At 38.3% G+C, this 15,241-nt stretch overlaps 1 protein-coding gene across 2 annotated transcripts in view; it reads left to right on the top strand.

The window, feature by feature from the left end:
* Positions 1 to 8,515: 8,515 nt before the first annotated feature.
* The window catches only part of MYPN (myopalladin), a 106,549-nt gene continuing 99,823 nt past the window's right edge, over positions 8,516 to 15,241 (top strand). The window contains exon 1 of one of the 2 annotated variants that reach the window (XM_063101757.1): positions 8,516 to 8,672. In XM_063101757.1, coding sequence (XP_062957827.1) covers positions 8,522 to 8,672 — 151 coding nt within the window. In that variant the 5' untranslated portion in view covers positions 8,516 to 8,521. The remainder of the gene's footprint in view (positions 8,673 to 15,241) is intronic. The other variant, XM_063101754.1, reaches the window with a different exon arrangement.

Genomic DNA, 15,241 nt, shown 5'->3' with positions numbered 1-15,241 from the left:
TGTGGTAGTAAACAATGAGAATTGTGTTTAGAAACGAAGATGTAACTGCATAATAGACTATGCTTTAAAATTAACTTTATCCCACAGCAATCATAATATGAGAATTCTGTGAGTTCTAATTAATAGTGAGCATCGCCAAAGTAATACAATATGAAGCGTGGTGTCTATGAGTCTCTTAAGCCCATGTGTTTTTCTTTTAAAGAAAACAGTTAAAATGGCAATAAAGAGGAGGAATCTCAACTATTAGAACTTATCAGTCATCCTTTTGAAAAGCAAATTGAACTATTTGGTTGCTACTGATTTCAAAGGGTCTTGTAAAGATACTTGAGGTTGGAAAGTTCTAATTTAGCTGTCAGAAATATGAAATCTGCAAAGAATATTTATGTGTATGTTTAAATTGCACACCTCATTACCCTCAAATAGGATCAGGACTAAAACTAATTGTAACTAAACATTTTTGAAAAAAATTAACAATACTGCTTCTTTGAATAGAAATTAGCCAGACCATGAATATCTTCATGTACTGGCTTTATTATTAACTTTCAAAGTAATGTTATTAACAAATTTCAAAGTAATGTTATAAAGGACACATTCTTGTTAAAAATCTTATTTAATTATCACTTTTTATAAGGGGATCTGACAACACGTTTTAGACTCTTGATTGAGCATTAAGATTTTTATGAAGGCAGCACAGAGGGCCACAAAAGTAAGGAGATGGAAAACCTTTTCAATGCCTCCTACCCACAATTCCTTGTTTATTGTGCTCCTTGTGTTTACAGAACCAATTGTCTTTAGCATACAGATAACTTTTATACACATTGATTGCAATTTTTTAAAAAAATATCTACTGCTACTCTTGCTTCCTTTGGAAAAATGAAAAAGAGTATCCTAATAGCTGGCATCCAGAAATAAATAAAACACCAACATTTTTATGGGCATTTCAGATTTTCATTAGAGTTTGAAAAATGTGTTTATTTAATCTCAATGTAAGATCTGATAGCCTGAGGGAGCAATTGAGCAGTAGGGAGTAGGGAGGACAGAGTGTTCCTAGAAGACAAATTATAGTTGCCACCTCCACATTGACTAAATACAGTGTAACCACGTTAAAATGACAAAAATGTTTGCCTCCAAAAAATGCTATGCAGTTCAAGCTGCTGTTTTACCCTTTAAAAAAAAAGCCAAACAAGAAAAAGTACTCTTTATAAACGTGGGATCTTAATAAGTGAATTGAAGTGTTTCGTGATGTTCACTTTCAACAAACAAACAGGACCGGCCAGTTAGCAGTGAGCACAACTGGTTAGAGCAAGGTGCTGATAACACCAAGATCAAGTGTTTGGATCCCCATACGGGCCAAAAAAAACCAAACAACTTGATCTGTTAAATCTTTAAAAGGAAACATTACCCAGCAAGCTAACTTCCAAAGAACAGCTTTCAAACTGCTCACATTACCAGGCTCTGATATCGTTGACAATAAAGCAAAAATCCTGTGGAATGATAAATGTTAAAATTGTTTTTAGTGTTGAAATATCTTTTTTTTTTTTTTAATTTTTAAAGGACTGCATAATCAGGGAATATAATTATATACTGAATCTATGGTAGTGGTAGAATACCTCACCATCATTCTCTAAGTCAGTTACAAATGGAGAGACTGTATAAAGATGGTTTATTTCATTTAGTGTAAAATTCTTCTGTATTAAATTCAAATTTGCTGGGACTGGCCTGTCCCTATACCCACCAGCAGCCAAAAAAAAAAAAAAAAAAAAATGTGTGTGTATATATATATATATATATATATATATAAATATATATTCAAATTTGCTTAGTATGGGAAAGTCCCACTTTTAAATATTAAATAGCTTTCATTTAAAAATATTAATGCTTATTGTTAATAATTTAAACTCTTCAGTAAAATGTAGTGAAGAAAATAGCTATCAAAAATACCGCCTCAAGATATACGTACTGCTGACCTTATACTGAATATCATTCTGATGTTTTTCCATACTCCGAAGTATATAGTATACACATAGAGGTGAATGTAATTTTACCTAAAGGATCTTGAAGTTTTGTAAACTATTTTTACTCAGCAAGGTGCTCAGGACCTCTTTCCAACTATTGGGAAACTTAGTTGTATTCATATGGAAGACATATCCAGACTACAAACCTAGAGGGGCAATTATCCACAAATATATAAATAAATAAGGGATATGTTCAGTCTTATTCTATTCAAGTTGAATAAAAATCTTAAGTTGAATGTGTTCAGATGTTCTTGTTATGTTGATAGTCATAATCTGTACTTTGAACATTTCAAATGGCTTCTCCAGGTTTTTCAACTACTGTGACTCCATAGAATACCAAAATGCTCAGGGGGATGTATGAATCTTTTTTTTCTTTTTTTTAATTTAGTGGCTGGCCGAACCAATTTGGTGGTGATCGAAACCCTTGACCTTGGTGTTATAACACCATACTGTAACCAACTGAGCTAACTGCCCAGCCTTTCAGGGGTATATAAAGGAGAATCTTGAGATGCTGCATAGAGTTTCCCTATTGTCTACTGTGCTTGTATACTTATATCCTTTAGGTTAATAAGCAATTTGTTTGCTTATGCCAATAACATATAAAGATATAATTTCTTTCTTTTTTGACTGTAATTCTTTCAACCTTCATCCCTCTACCGTGGCCTCAGTTCAGGCTATCATCAATTCCAGCTTGGACTTCTGCCCTAGCCTGTAAACTACCTATGGTCTTGACCTTTTGGTCCATCTACACAGCCCAACTGGGGTGATCTTTCTCAAACGCAGATTTGATCATGAATTAGTCTGTTTCTGTTGCCTATAATAAAATACACAGAACTGGTTATAAAGAAAAAATTTATTTGCTTACAGTTTCTGAGGCTGGAAAGACCAAAGTCAAGGGAACAGATCTGGTGAAGGCTTCCTTTAGTGGTGGCTTTACAGCAGTGCAGAGGTCTCACATGGTAGAAAAAGGTGGAGCAGAGAGAGAGATAGCTGCTCATGAACTTCCTTTTTAAACCCTCAGAACCACGCCATGACCACCATTTTTATCAATTCACTACAGTATGGTCCACAATATAATCACCTCTTCAAGGTCCCACCTTGCAATTACCATAATAAGATTTCCCACCCTCTTAACAATTACAGTGGAAATTAAGTTTTGGGGACATATTCTGCCCCTGGCACGCCAAAACTCATGTCCTTTTCACACACACATACATTCATTTCATCGCCAAAACCTTAACTTGTTTCAACTCAAAAGTCCAAAGTTCAAAGTCCCATCTGTGAATTAAAAACAAGTTATCTACTTCCAAGATACAATCATGGGACAAACATACGGTACATACTCTCATTCAAAAAGGGAAAAATAGGCCAAAGGGTAGCAGGTAGCAAACAAGTCCAAAATCCAGCAGGGCATATATTAAATCTCACAGTTGGCAACTCAGGTACCTTGAGTCCATGTTCAATGTCCTCTGCACGCTAGTGTGGGGGTCAGGTCCCCAAGTCCTTGGGCAGCTCAGCACCTATGGTTTTCCTAGTCTCAGGCCACACTTCAGCTCTTCCAGGCTGGCATTCCATGCTGGTAGCTCCACAAGTCTGGGGTCTCCATGGCAATCTCGCTCTCATGGCTCCACTAGGCACTGATGGGGTTCTCTGCTCCAACTCTGACCCCACATTTCCACTCAGCATTGCTCTAGTAAAGGCTGTCTGTGGTGACTCACTCCTGTGATAGATCTCTTCCTAGGCCACCAGGCTTTTCCACACATCCTTTGAAATCAGGGTCAAGGCTCCCAAGCCTCCACAGCTCTGGCATTCTGCAAGCCTGAAGACTTAACACCACGTAGACATCACCAAGACTTCCAGCTTGTATTTTTCAAAGCTGCAGGTCCAGACACACTTGGGGCCAATTTAGTCACAGCTAAAACAGCCAAAGCAGCTGGGCGTTGGTGCTGGAAGCAGCTCCCCAAGGTGGCCCTGGGTAGCAAGCCAGTAAAGGGAGACTCAGGCCTGTTCCCCATGACCATTCTGTCTCCCTAGGCCTTTGGGCCTGTAATGGAAGATGCAGCTTCTAAGACCTCTGAAATACCTTCAAGGTCTTTTCTCCCTTCTCCTGACAATCCCTTTCTGCTGCACTAATCTCCTTAGCCAACAGTCACACACCATTGAATTGTCCTCCTAAAAATGCTCTCTCTGCTTCTCTACCACACGGACAGGCTGCACATTTTCCAAATCTTCACTCTCTGCTTCCCTTTTAAATTCTGGCTTTATAACATGCCTTTGCCACCATAACTCAGCTTAGGCTGTTGCAAGTAGCCATGCAGCTTCCTTAATGCTTTGCTGCTTAGAAATTTCTGCCAAATACCCTGGACCAGCACCTTGAAGTTTCACATTCTGTAAAGCTTTTGGGCATAAACAGAATGCAGCCAAGTTCCTTGCCAGTTCATAGCAAGGGTGATCTTTGCCCCAGTTTCCAATAAACTTCTTATTTCTATCTGAGACCTCCTTAAACTGGTCTCTACAGTCCATATTTCCATAAGCATTCTGGTCGCCACCATTTAACCAGTCTCTAAAACATTCCAAACTTTCCTTGGTTTTCTCGTCTTCTAAACTTTCACCAGCATCTAGGCTTTTTCTAGCCTGTTCCTGCAAATTCCTCCAGCCTCTTCTCAACACCCAGTTCCAAAGCTTCTTCCACATTTTCAAGTATTTGTTATAAGCAACATCCCACTTCTCTGGTACTAATTTTCTGTATTAGTCTGTTTCTGTTACTTATAACAAAATACTTGAAACTGGGTGATTTATAAAGAAAATGAAAGTTATTGCTTATAGTTTCTGAGTCTGGGAAGTCCAAAGTAAAGAGAACACATCTGGTGAGAGCCTTGGTGGTGGTGACAGTGACAGCAGCACATCACATTGTAAAAGTGGTGGGGTAGATAGAGAGAGAGCTCCTCATGCACTTCCTTTTTAAACCCTCAGAACCACACCCATGACCACCATTTTTAATCAATTCACTATGGCATGGTCCTACAATCTAATTGCCTCTTCAAGGCCCCACCTTGCAATTGCCATAATTGGATTTCCCACCCTCTTAACAGTCACAGTGGGAATTAACTTTTGGTGGGACATTCAACCCAAGGCGGGTCATAATCTCCTTAAAATCTTTATCATCTAGTCATGCAAAGTCCTTCATAATCAAGCCTTTGTGCTCTGCAAACTCATCCCTGCCACATCCCTCAAATAACCCTTTAACTTACTTTTATGAGCTATGAAATATGCTCTCTCACATATCACTACATTTGACGTTGCTCCTTCAACCCATAAGATTCTCATTTTTCAATACTCAGCTTAGGCAGCACTTTCTTTTATTTTTTAAAAATTGTATTCATTTATTTTAATTGACACATTGTCATTGTACATACTTATGGAATACAAAATGATGTTTTGATACATATATATGCTGTATAATGATCAGGTCAGAGTAGCTAATGCATCCATCACCTCATGCATTTATCATTTCTTTGTCGTAAGAACATTTGAAAGCCTCTCCTCTAACTAGCCTGCCTCTCCTTGTTTTCCCTTCCTTCTTTCCCTCCCCAGTCTCTCATAAACATTGTTCTACCCCTTAGGTAGCACTTTCTTTATGAAGACTTGCCCTGCCTGTGACAGGAGACTCCCTCCTCTCTGGTACCATCCCTTGCCATAGGGCTTTCCACTTACAACGTCATCAATTGCCTGTCTTCTCCCTCACTAGACTGCTAGCTCAGGTCAGGAACCTGGATCTTTTTACCCTTGTATTCCCAAGAACAAATAAATACAACTTGTTTCATATTAGCCAGAAGCTCTAGTTGGCAAAATTTTTATCTTTGATTAATAAAATATGAGAAGTGAATTGCTAGAAAATTTTATTTAGTATAGGGACTTCCGGTCAAGATGGTGGAAGAGACGGTTCCCAGCTTCAACTCTCTCCCACAAATCAACCAATTTACAACTATAAAAATGTAACATCAGCCAACCAGGGGCTGCTAGAGCTCAGGGGAAGAGGAGGAGAGACCTACGGAGTTCATGAAGGCGGGAGAGACCACGATGAAAGAGAAAAAACTGCTCTGAGCATTTTGGGCCACAGCTGCTTTAAGGCTCGAGCCAATGAGCATATGGAGCAGGAGCCAGCTGAAGAGCCAGCTGAAGCCCCAGCTGTGCCCTTCAGATGGAGTTACTTGGAGGCAGCAGGGGAGAAGAGGGCCTTGGAGGCCCCCAGGACAGCAAGACCACCAATAGGGTTCCCATGGACCACACAGGAGCGAGGAGCCAGAACAGCTGAAAAAGGGGAGCTATTCAGAGGCTGGTAAGTCATTGCAAGGGACCGGCACAGGCCCTGTCCCATGGGAAGTGTTTGGAACACAGGCAGTGAGGGAGACAGGCCCACTGGGAGAACACTGGAACCCAGCAAAGACAGCCAATCCGCCCCACAATCAGCACAGGATCACTCAGAGGAGACTGGTCAGGAATGCAGAATTGCACGGGGTGCAGTTTGATGAAAAAATTCAGGCCCAGATTAGAGTTTCTACACAACACAGATCTACCAGGTCTCTGGAGAGCTGGAAGTACCTATAAGATCAACCATTAAACCCTGAGCTGCACAAAAAGGCTTCCCTAGGGAAACAGCAGCAAAGCAGCAGTTTAACTCAACCACACAGCTCAAGTACTGGTTACCACAAGAAGTTTCCCTGTGTTAAAAGTAAGCAAAGGACAAAAAACTAGTTCTGGCCCAGGCACACCACCAGTGCCTTAGGACCCACCCAGACACCCGAAGCATGGATCTGGGGACTAGACCTTCCTCCCACAACCAGGCATGCCCTGCCAGCACTTCAGGGCCTGCCTGGGGACCCAGGGCATGGAGAAAGGGACCGGACCTCCTCCAACAAACAGGCATGCCCTGCCAGCACCTCAGGGCCGGTCCGAGGACCCAGGGCATGGAGAAGGGGACTGGACCCCCTTCCCACAACCAGACACACTAAGCCAGTGCCTCCTCAGGGCCCACCTGGGGACCTGGGGCATGGAGAAGGGGACCAGACACACCCCACAACCAGGCACACCACCAGCACAAAGGAGCATGCCAAAAACATCAAATCCATATGGGTGGCCCAACACAACGACCACCATAACCATGGCTGCTGCAAAAGCGGCTAGATGCCACAATCACCACGCAGATGGTCCATCAGCCACTGGAGTGCATTGACACAAGGAGAGTCACCAGCAGAGATAAAGAAAAGAAGAGGATGTCTCTCTCCACAAAGCCTATTTCAGAGGATAGAAGAAGCATCTGCTCTACAATAATATTGGGGGACCTGATCACATCTCTCAGCATTGGACAGATCATCTAGGTAACTGATTAACAGAGTAACAATTATTCTTTCAGAGGGAGAGAAGAAATCTAGGGTAATTAGAGGGGGGAAGGGAGAGGGAGTGGGGCATAAAGAATAATTACAATTTGTAACGATATATATACTAGTAATATTGATTTGATCAACATATTTCAATGTTCAACCCCAAAAAAACCCAATCAATTTTGATTCAATAAATAAAATAAATTTTTTAAAAAAAGAAAATTTTATTTAGTATATAAAATCTTTCAAAACAATGTCTCTAAGGAAAAAGATAATGAAGAAGCCCTGAGTGGAGAAGACTGTGAATATGTAAACAGTAGACATCATTAAATATTTGTCAGTTGAGCAGTTGCTCCTTGTTTAATGATATTTGTAACCTTTCTAAGTGATGGGCCTGTAGTATAGTTTTATTTATTCCCTCCAGTGCCTAGCAGAGTACTATGTTTATAGAATAATCTCAAATCCATTTTTACCGCTTATAAGTGAGCAAATCCATTCATTATCTCAAAATGAAACCTCAACAGGAATTTATAAGATTTGTGTCTTTGAATCTGTTTGTATATGTTGAAATATCTGTGAGCTCTTTGAGGAAAGGGGCTTTTCTTATATGCCAAGATCTTAAAAGAGAACAGAAAACAGAGGAAGTTTGATAAATCTCTGTTATCAAGACTTCATCAGTGAAATACATGTCTGCTTTGCTCATCATTATATCTCTGTGACCTAGGACATCATCTTATCTATAAATATTTGTTAGATAAACATAATTTGGAAATCTGGCCACTGGCAGATACAATAATTTTTTTTTTTTTTTTTTTGCTACTGTCAGGTAAGGGTATCCAAACTCTTGACCTTGGTGTTACCAGCACCACACTCTCCGGCCAGGTGGGTACAACTAAAATCCAATGGGAAAAATTTTCCCTGGTGTCTTGGATTCAGGAATAAATGCAGATCAAAGTGAGCATAATTCTAGAAAATACCTTATTTTTTACTATGAAATAGCTCAACCCCACAGAGGTGGGGAGGGGAAGGAGAGGGAGAGAAAAGTTGGAAACAAACAAGTGAGGCTCATAGGAGAAAATAGCTCCTCCGAGGGGAGCCACATGCTCTGATGCTCATGGCAGCCTCATGAGGAAGCAGCCTAAAATTAGCAGGATGGGCGAGCCCAGGAAGGGAAAGCCACAGCAGCCTTCCCTGCCCTCTACAAGTGAGGTGAGGGGCCGGGAGTTCCAGCCGCAACCCTCTTTAGCCTTTGGAGCTCCACTACTGTTAGTGCCAGGTAAGGCCCTCACTCAGAAGTAAAGCAAGAGATTTCTTAAGGGGACGGCCAGACCATTGAAAGATTTAATACTGCCCAGTAAAAAGGTGCCTCCAGGAATCTAATGATTAAGAGAGCGACAAAAGTACTCTTGTGTCCATCCTTATCCAGGGTATTCATCGGAACCACTCACTCTCACCTTATTGAATTGGGGCTCTCTGGGATGTGTAGCTGCAGCTTTTTTCAAGTGTTTGAGGAGAGTGGGGAGAGTGTCCTAGAAAATCTGTAAGACCATGTGGGAAGAGGAATGACGAAAGGGCACCACTGAGTGTTATAAAGAAAGAGATGAAATACTGCAGAGCCAGAAAGGAAATATTGAAATAATATAAACAGGACTAAGTGGGCAAATGTGCTTTTTTCATGGATGAAATTTAGAGTAGTTGAGCTGATTGAGAAAAAATAGAATCCTGGAGGGGGCTAGAATCTTCTGTGTTCTTGTTTCATAAAGAACTAGATCAGTGATTGATTTTACAATGCACATGAGTCATTCCTAGTTAGGGTATTCATTTATCACTCTGTTGTTTCTATAAGTTCCTGTCTCCTGTGCTAGAATTCATTGTTATGTTATTGCCTATTGCTTTTTGAAGTTACAGCTCTTCATTAATGGTAAAACCCTCCAGTGCTATTAAGAGAGTGTCTCACAGGGTTAATCTGAAGGGATTGTGCAATTGGATGGCAGAAATTCAGAATATTTTTAAAAATAACAGTTTTATTGAGATATAATTCACGTACCATATAATTTACCTATTTAATATGTACATTTCAATGGATTTTAGGATATTTACAGAATAGTACAACCACTGTCACAATCAACTTTAGAACATTTTCATCACCTCCCCCCCAAAAAACCCATATCAAATAGCAATCACTCCTCTTTTCCTGACTTTTTTTTTTTTTTTTTTTTTTTTTTGTCTTTTTCGTGACCGGGCCAGTGAGTGCACCGGCCATTCCTATAAAGGATCCGAACCCGCAGCGGGAACGTCGCCGCGCTCCCAGCGCCGCACTCTCCCGAGTGCGCCACGGACACGGCCCAATCACTCCTCTTTTCCTCCAACACCCTCCAACCCCAGTCCTAAGCAACCACTAATCTCTTTCCTGTTTCTATAGATTCACCGATTCAGGACATTGCATATAAATGGAATCATACAATATGTGGTCTTTTGTGCATTTATTTTTTTTATTTAAGAATAAAAAATGCTTAAGAATGCTTAAGTGTGTTGCAGGAAAGAAGAGACATCTCTTCTGTTGAAGTATTAACTGTTGATTCATCCTAAAGAGGAACTGTCATTGCCTCCAGTCTCCATTTTCAGTGAACATTTATAACCATTACTCTAAGATATTCAGTTATAGGGGCACTTCAGTGTTATATCTAATTAAGTGATTAATAAATGCTTTATAGTAATAATGATTTTTATAATGATCATCTTGGCTATAACCTGATGGAATGAAGTGCATCCATTCAGGATATCATATAGGAACTTATATGGTACACATCCTAAGGTATTAGTAAATAATAAATGAAGTAATAAATTAGTAAATAATAAATGAAGTGTGTTGAGAACAGTGCCCAGCAGGTATTAAATTCTTAGTAAATAGCCATATTTTCCTCCATCCTACTTTCAGTGTTAGACATTTACTCATAAAACCTACAGAGATTTCAAGGAAATCTTAACTTAGCAGAGTGCTTTGAATGTGCTACTTAATAAATGCTTATTAAAACAGGGAAAGGAGATACAGTCATGGATATGCACATTATACAGCTGCGCCATTATTTCATAAAGGCTATGGAGAACAGTTTTATGTGCTGGACTAGGAGGGACCAATTATAATTTTAAGTTTGAACTGATATCAACTACAGTCTTGGAAACTGACTTTCTTTCTCTGGTCCTCAATTTGTCTACATCTCCAAACTAGGAATGATAATGCTGGATCATAGCTAAAATGCCATACCCGTCGTACTTATTGTGCAATACCTTATGACATGGTCCCCAAGACACACCTGCCTTGTGTTTATTTCATGCTAAAGGTGACACACTGAATTACAGGATTGCTTCTTAGGGAGGCCCAGTTGATTGCAGAGCTGTAATTACCTTGATGAAATCACCAGATTCCATCATTTGCTCCTCAGCTTTCCACGTTCAGGAACTTAATTTTTTTTTCAAAATTCTCAGAGTGATCCAATCCTTAGCAAAATACTTACATTAACCAAATTCCCAAGAGAGTACAGCATCAGCCAGAATTCCAATTGGTTAATTTACAATGGGGAAAATGGCTTTAAAGCAAACCAAATATCATTCTCTTATCAACTTTTCATTTCTTTATAAGGAAACTTACTTTTTAAAGAACTAACTTGAAATCAGAATGCTTCTGGATAGGCATGGACTGGATAAAGTCAGGTACTTGATCACGGCATCTGGTAGGATTGGCCTGAAGCTCTCAGCTCCACCATTAGAAGCAGATAGGGCTCTTTTGGGTAAACAGTGCTGATTCTTCTCTGATTTCCCCTTCCTGTCATTCTTATTACCTCCTAAGATAAAGTTATCTAGAGATATAGGTATAAAAATATTTATATTTATATATACACATGTTAGATACATACATGCATATGAGGGTAATTCAGAGTTTGTGTGGAAGACTCACTATCTTTTAATTCTACTTAAGCTACAGCAAATCTTGATCTTTTTTTTTTTTTTCCTTCTGGTATTCTTGAGGCATTCTTTTTTGTTGTTGTTGTTGTTGTGGGGGGGGGAGACTTTTACTAGTTTTTTCTCTTTATAAAAATAATGCACCCTTATCAGAAGTTTTTAAAAGTACATCTAAGAAAAAAATGTGAAAGAAAAGTCTCCCATAATTCCACTAACTAGATATAACTAATATTGTACTCCAGAATTTTAAAGAATAAAATGGAGTAATATACTGCTTTTAAAACTTTTTAAAAAAATTTTATACATCACAATTATCCTTCCCTGTTAAAAAATACATGTTGTTTCCATTTTTTTGCTATTACAAACAGTTCTTAATGAACATCTTTATAAATACATTGGAATAGTTGTTCTTTTCCTAAGGTGCATAAATTTGAAAAATTACATTTTTCATTGTATTTTGATTTTCTAGTTTAATTTTCAGAGTGTAGGAATGCTCTATGATGATTCCATGTGTTTCCTACCATATCAAATTCTATCATAATTATATATTGCTTTTTATTTTATATATCACCTTTAAATTTTAAATACTTTATATAGTATCTCATTTCTATACTCGTTGTAATCTCCTGCAGTAAGCAAAACAAAGATCTCCCTCACTTTTCGGTGATTGAAAAAATAAAGTAACTGAAGCATGCGGAATGTTGTGCCCAAGGTTGTATAGTTAATGAGAGATAGACCTGGGACTAGAATCTGCTTTTTTTCTTAGATCAGTGATTTCCAACTTGTGAGCAAGACCCCTGAAGGCCATGAAGTAATTGTAATGGCCCACAAATCCATGTACACATTAAGGATGATCTGAAAACAGAGTAAACATTACATTTTAGACAGTGTTACAATAAATGAAACAAACTTATTGGAGATAAGCATTAAATTAATGGTTTCTTTTGTCATCATGCATTTTCTAAATCAATGGATAAAAAATGATAATTATCACTTGGGAGATCCACAGCAATTTTAATTGTAGAGGAAAAGGAGTCCTGATCCATGAAAAATTTAGGAACCAGTGCTTTCGACTATGCTGAGTTCCACCGTATTTGCTCTCAGGTGTTATAACATGGCTTAGAACTCTTGACAAAACTATGCTCTAAAAATGTAGCCAGTAGTATTTTATCACAAATAAAATTTCTCTCCTGATATGTAAATTATGCTTCTCTGAAATAATCTTACCAGATCTTATACTGTAGTCTTTTTCTTCTTCTGGTTTTTGGTTTTTTATTTGGCAGCTCTAACCAACTGAGCTGACCCGCCAGCCCTGAGTTTATATCTTAGAACTTCAAAGAAAACAAAAAATGGGTGGTCGTAACTGTGTAAAGATGAAAGGCATGAAAGGCAGTAAATGTGAATAACTCTTGCCATAGTTTACAGAAGTATACTGGGCACTGGCAAGGTGAGAGAGCCAACCACAAATCACGTTGCATACTGAAGTCTCCCTACCTGCCATGTGAACTACCGACCATTTCACAGCTCGACAAACTCAGAGTACCTAGAACAGCCTAATGGGGATCCTCCAGGCAGAACCATTACACTCTCTTACTTCAAAGAAGAGCCAGAAGTGAATAATTTAAGGAATTTCCTCTATGTTTTCCTTAAAAACAAAATATTTTTAAATGGTCTTATAAATAGGTTATGTGGAACTAAGAGTAGTCAAATTCGTGGACACAGAAAGTAGAAGTGGTTGCCATTCTGGGGAGAAGAGTTATAGGGAGTTATTGTTTGATGGGTACAGAGTGTCGGTTTTGCAAGATGAGGAAAGTTCTGGAGAAGGACGGTGGTGGTGGTTGCACAACAATGTAAGCACACTTACTGCCACAGAACTGTACACTTAAAAATGGTTAAAACAGTAAATTTTATGTTATATGTATTTTATCACAATTAAAAATGAAGAAGAGAATAGATTACCTGGAGATCAGATTTCAAAACAGATTTGATTAAGACCTTTACTCACAAAATTGTAATAGAATAGAATTATACTAAGACATTTCATGTTTTGGTATGAATTTGATTCAGAGATAGGTAAAAGATAATGTATATGAATCAACTTATACTTCTAATAATTCTTAAATCATATCATCCTATGTATGTGGACACAATTCACCAATACTTGAAGATAAAATAAACAATGGTTTATGCAAATAATAACTCTTAGTATCAGATTTTTTTCCTAGTATTGAGTTGCCATGAACTCAGTTAATTGTTCTTCCTGTATGTGTTTCCTTGTATTTAAAACATGAGTATTAAAGGAGATCTGCCGACAGGACTCTGATGAGAAATAGCTAATAAAAAAGCCAATAAAACATTTTTCAAATACAGTGTTAATACTTGGGCATGCAAATAATAGGATTTAAAATATCACTGTTTTTTGTATTTGACATCTGCCTCTGCTCATCATCATTATCATTAGGAGCATTTATTTAGAAGATCCAAATATGCTCTATCTTATTCCATGTGTGGGTATTTATATGTATTCAACATTAGTCTATTAGACAATTCAGAATCATGGAAAGACTAAGATATCCCTCAGTTTCCTAGATTTCTCCCCTCTAAATCACTTAACCTTAACAGTAGTTTTGTTAGTCTGTGTTGAGTACCAAGCTTATGCTTACATCATTTTTTAGATCAGATAAGAAATATTTAACAATACCCTCAAGTATTACTTTCTTGTAATAAAGTACATCCCATAGAGTGGATATACTGCTCTAATATTTGTCACCACTCTACTTATTTGGCTAATGAAAGCTTGTTTGATACCTGGGTTGTCAGATCAAATTATAATTTAAATCCTTTAGCTATGTTTAGCCACTTGGCAGTGGGGGAGTTGAGAATTTAGAATTCAGAAGCAGATGATTCAGGGGCACGGTAACTAGATATGAAGCATTTTGCCTCTGTGTCATTGATTTGAACTGGAACTTGGTTGATCACTATAGGTATTATATACAAGATGTAAGTGATCTCATTCACATCTCTAATGGACAGCCTTCCATGTTACAAAAACTCATCACTCTTAGCACTAATTAGCATTCTTGTTGTCAGCCTCGAGTTAGAAGCCAAGAACTGAAATCAGTCTGGAAACCTGAACGGCTGCTGTGTCTGAGTCATCGGTCTGGGTAGCCCATTCAGCCTTTGGCCTTTCCTTACAGTTTACAGCTCAGCACAACTGTGTATACTTCACTCTCTGTGACTTCAAAAAGCAGTCTAAAACATATTTATTTAAAATATATATTTACAATAATAATGGTAGTTAACATTTATTGACCACTTGCTAGAAGCCAGGCACTGTTCTAAGAGTATTACTTAATCCTCACAGTATTCCTGTGTGGTAGGGATTTTCCCCATTTTTAGAGATAATCCAACTGATAAAATACTAGTATTTTCCCCTTTTTTAGAGATAAGGGAACTGCAGCACAAAGAGATTAAATAACTTGCCTAAGGTTTCTTACATAAGTAGTGGAGTTGGAATCCAGCTCTAAGTACAATTTCTTGCTGCCAAATTATAGCATTTATTTGATTTCTTCTTTGACCATTTTTCTATCTAGCTGATCTTTTTCTATCTTTTCTATCTTTCTATCTTTTCTATTTTTTTCTATCTTTTCTATCTAGACCAAGCATTTCCTGCTTGTTACTTTACATCTTCTGAGGTTTTTTTCAAAGTGGTTGCTAAATACATTACTAACAAGCATGAATGCCTCTGAAAGACGGTATGGAGTAGGAGAGAAGAGCTTGGACTTTGGCGTCATGTAGGCCCTGGGTGTGAATCACAGCTATGTGCGGCTTTGTGCAAATTTCTTCTCTGATCTTCAGTTTCCTCCTCTATAAAAAGAGGGTAAT

The sequence above is a fragment of the Cynocephalus volans genome, chromosome 7 (genome assembly GCF_027409185.1).
Source record: "Cynocephalus volans isolate mCynVol1 chromosome 7, mCynVol1.pri, whole genome shotgun sequence".
Taxonomy (NCBI): domain Eukaryota; kingdom Metazoa; phylum Chordata; class Mammalia; order Dermoptera; family Cynocephalidae; genus Cynocephalus; species Cynocephalus volans.
The sequence above is the reverse complement of the archived record's forward strand: the minus strand, read 5'-3'. Positions and strand labels throughout refer to the sequence as shown.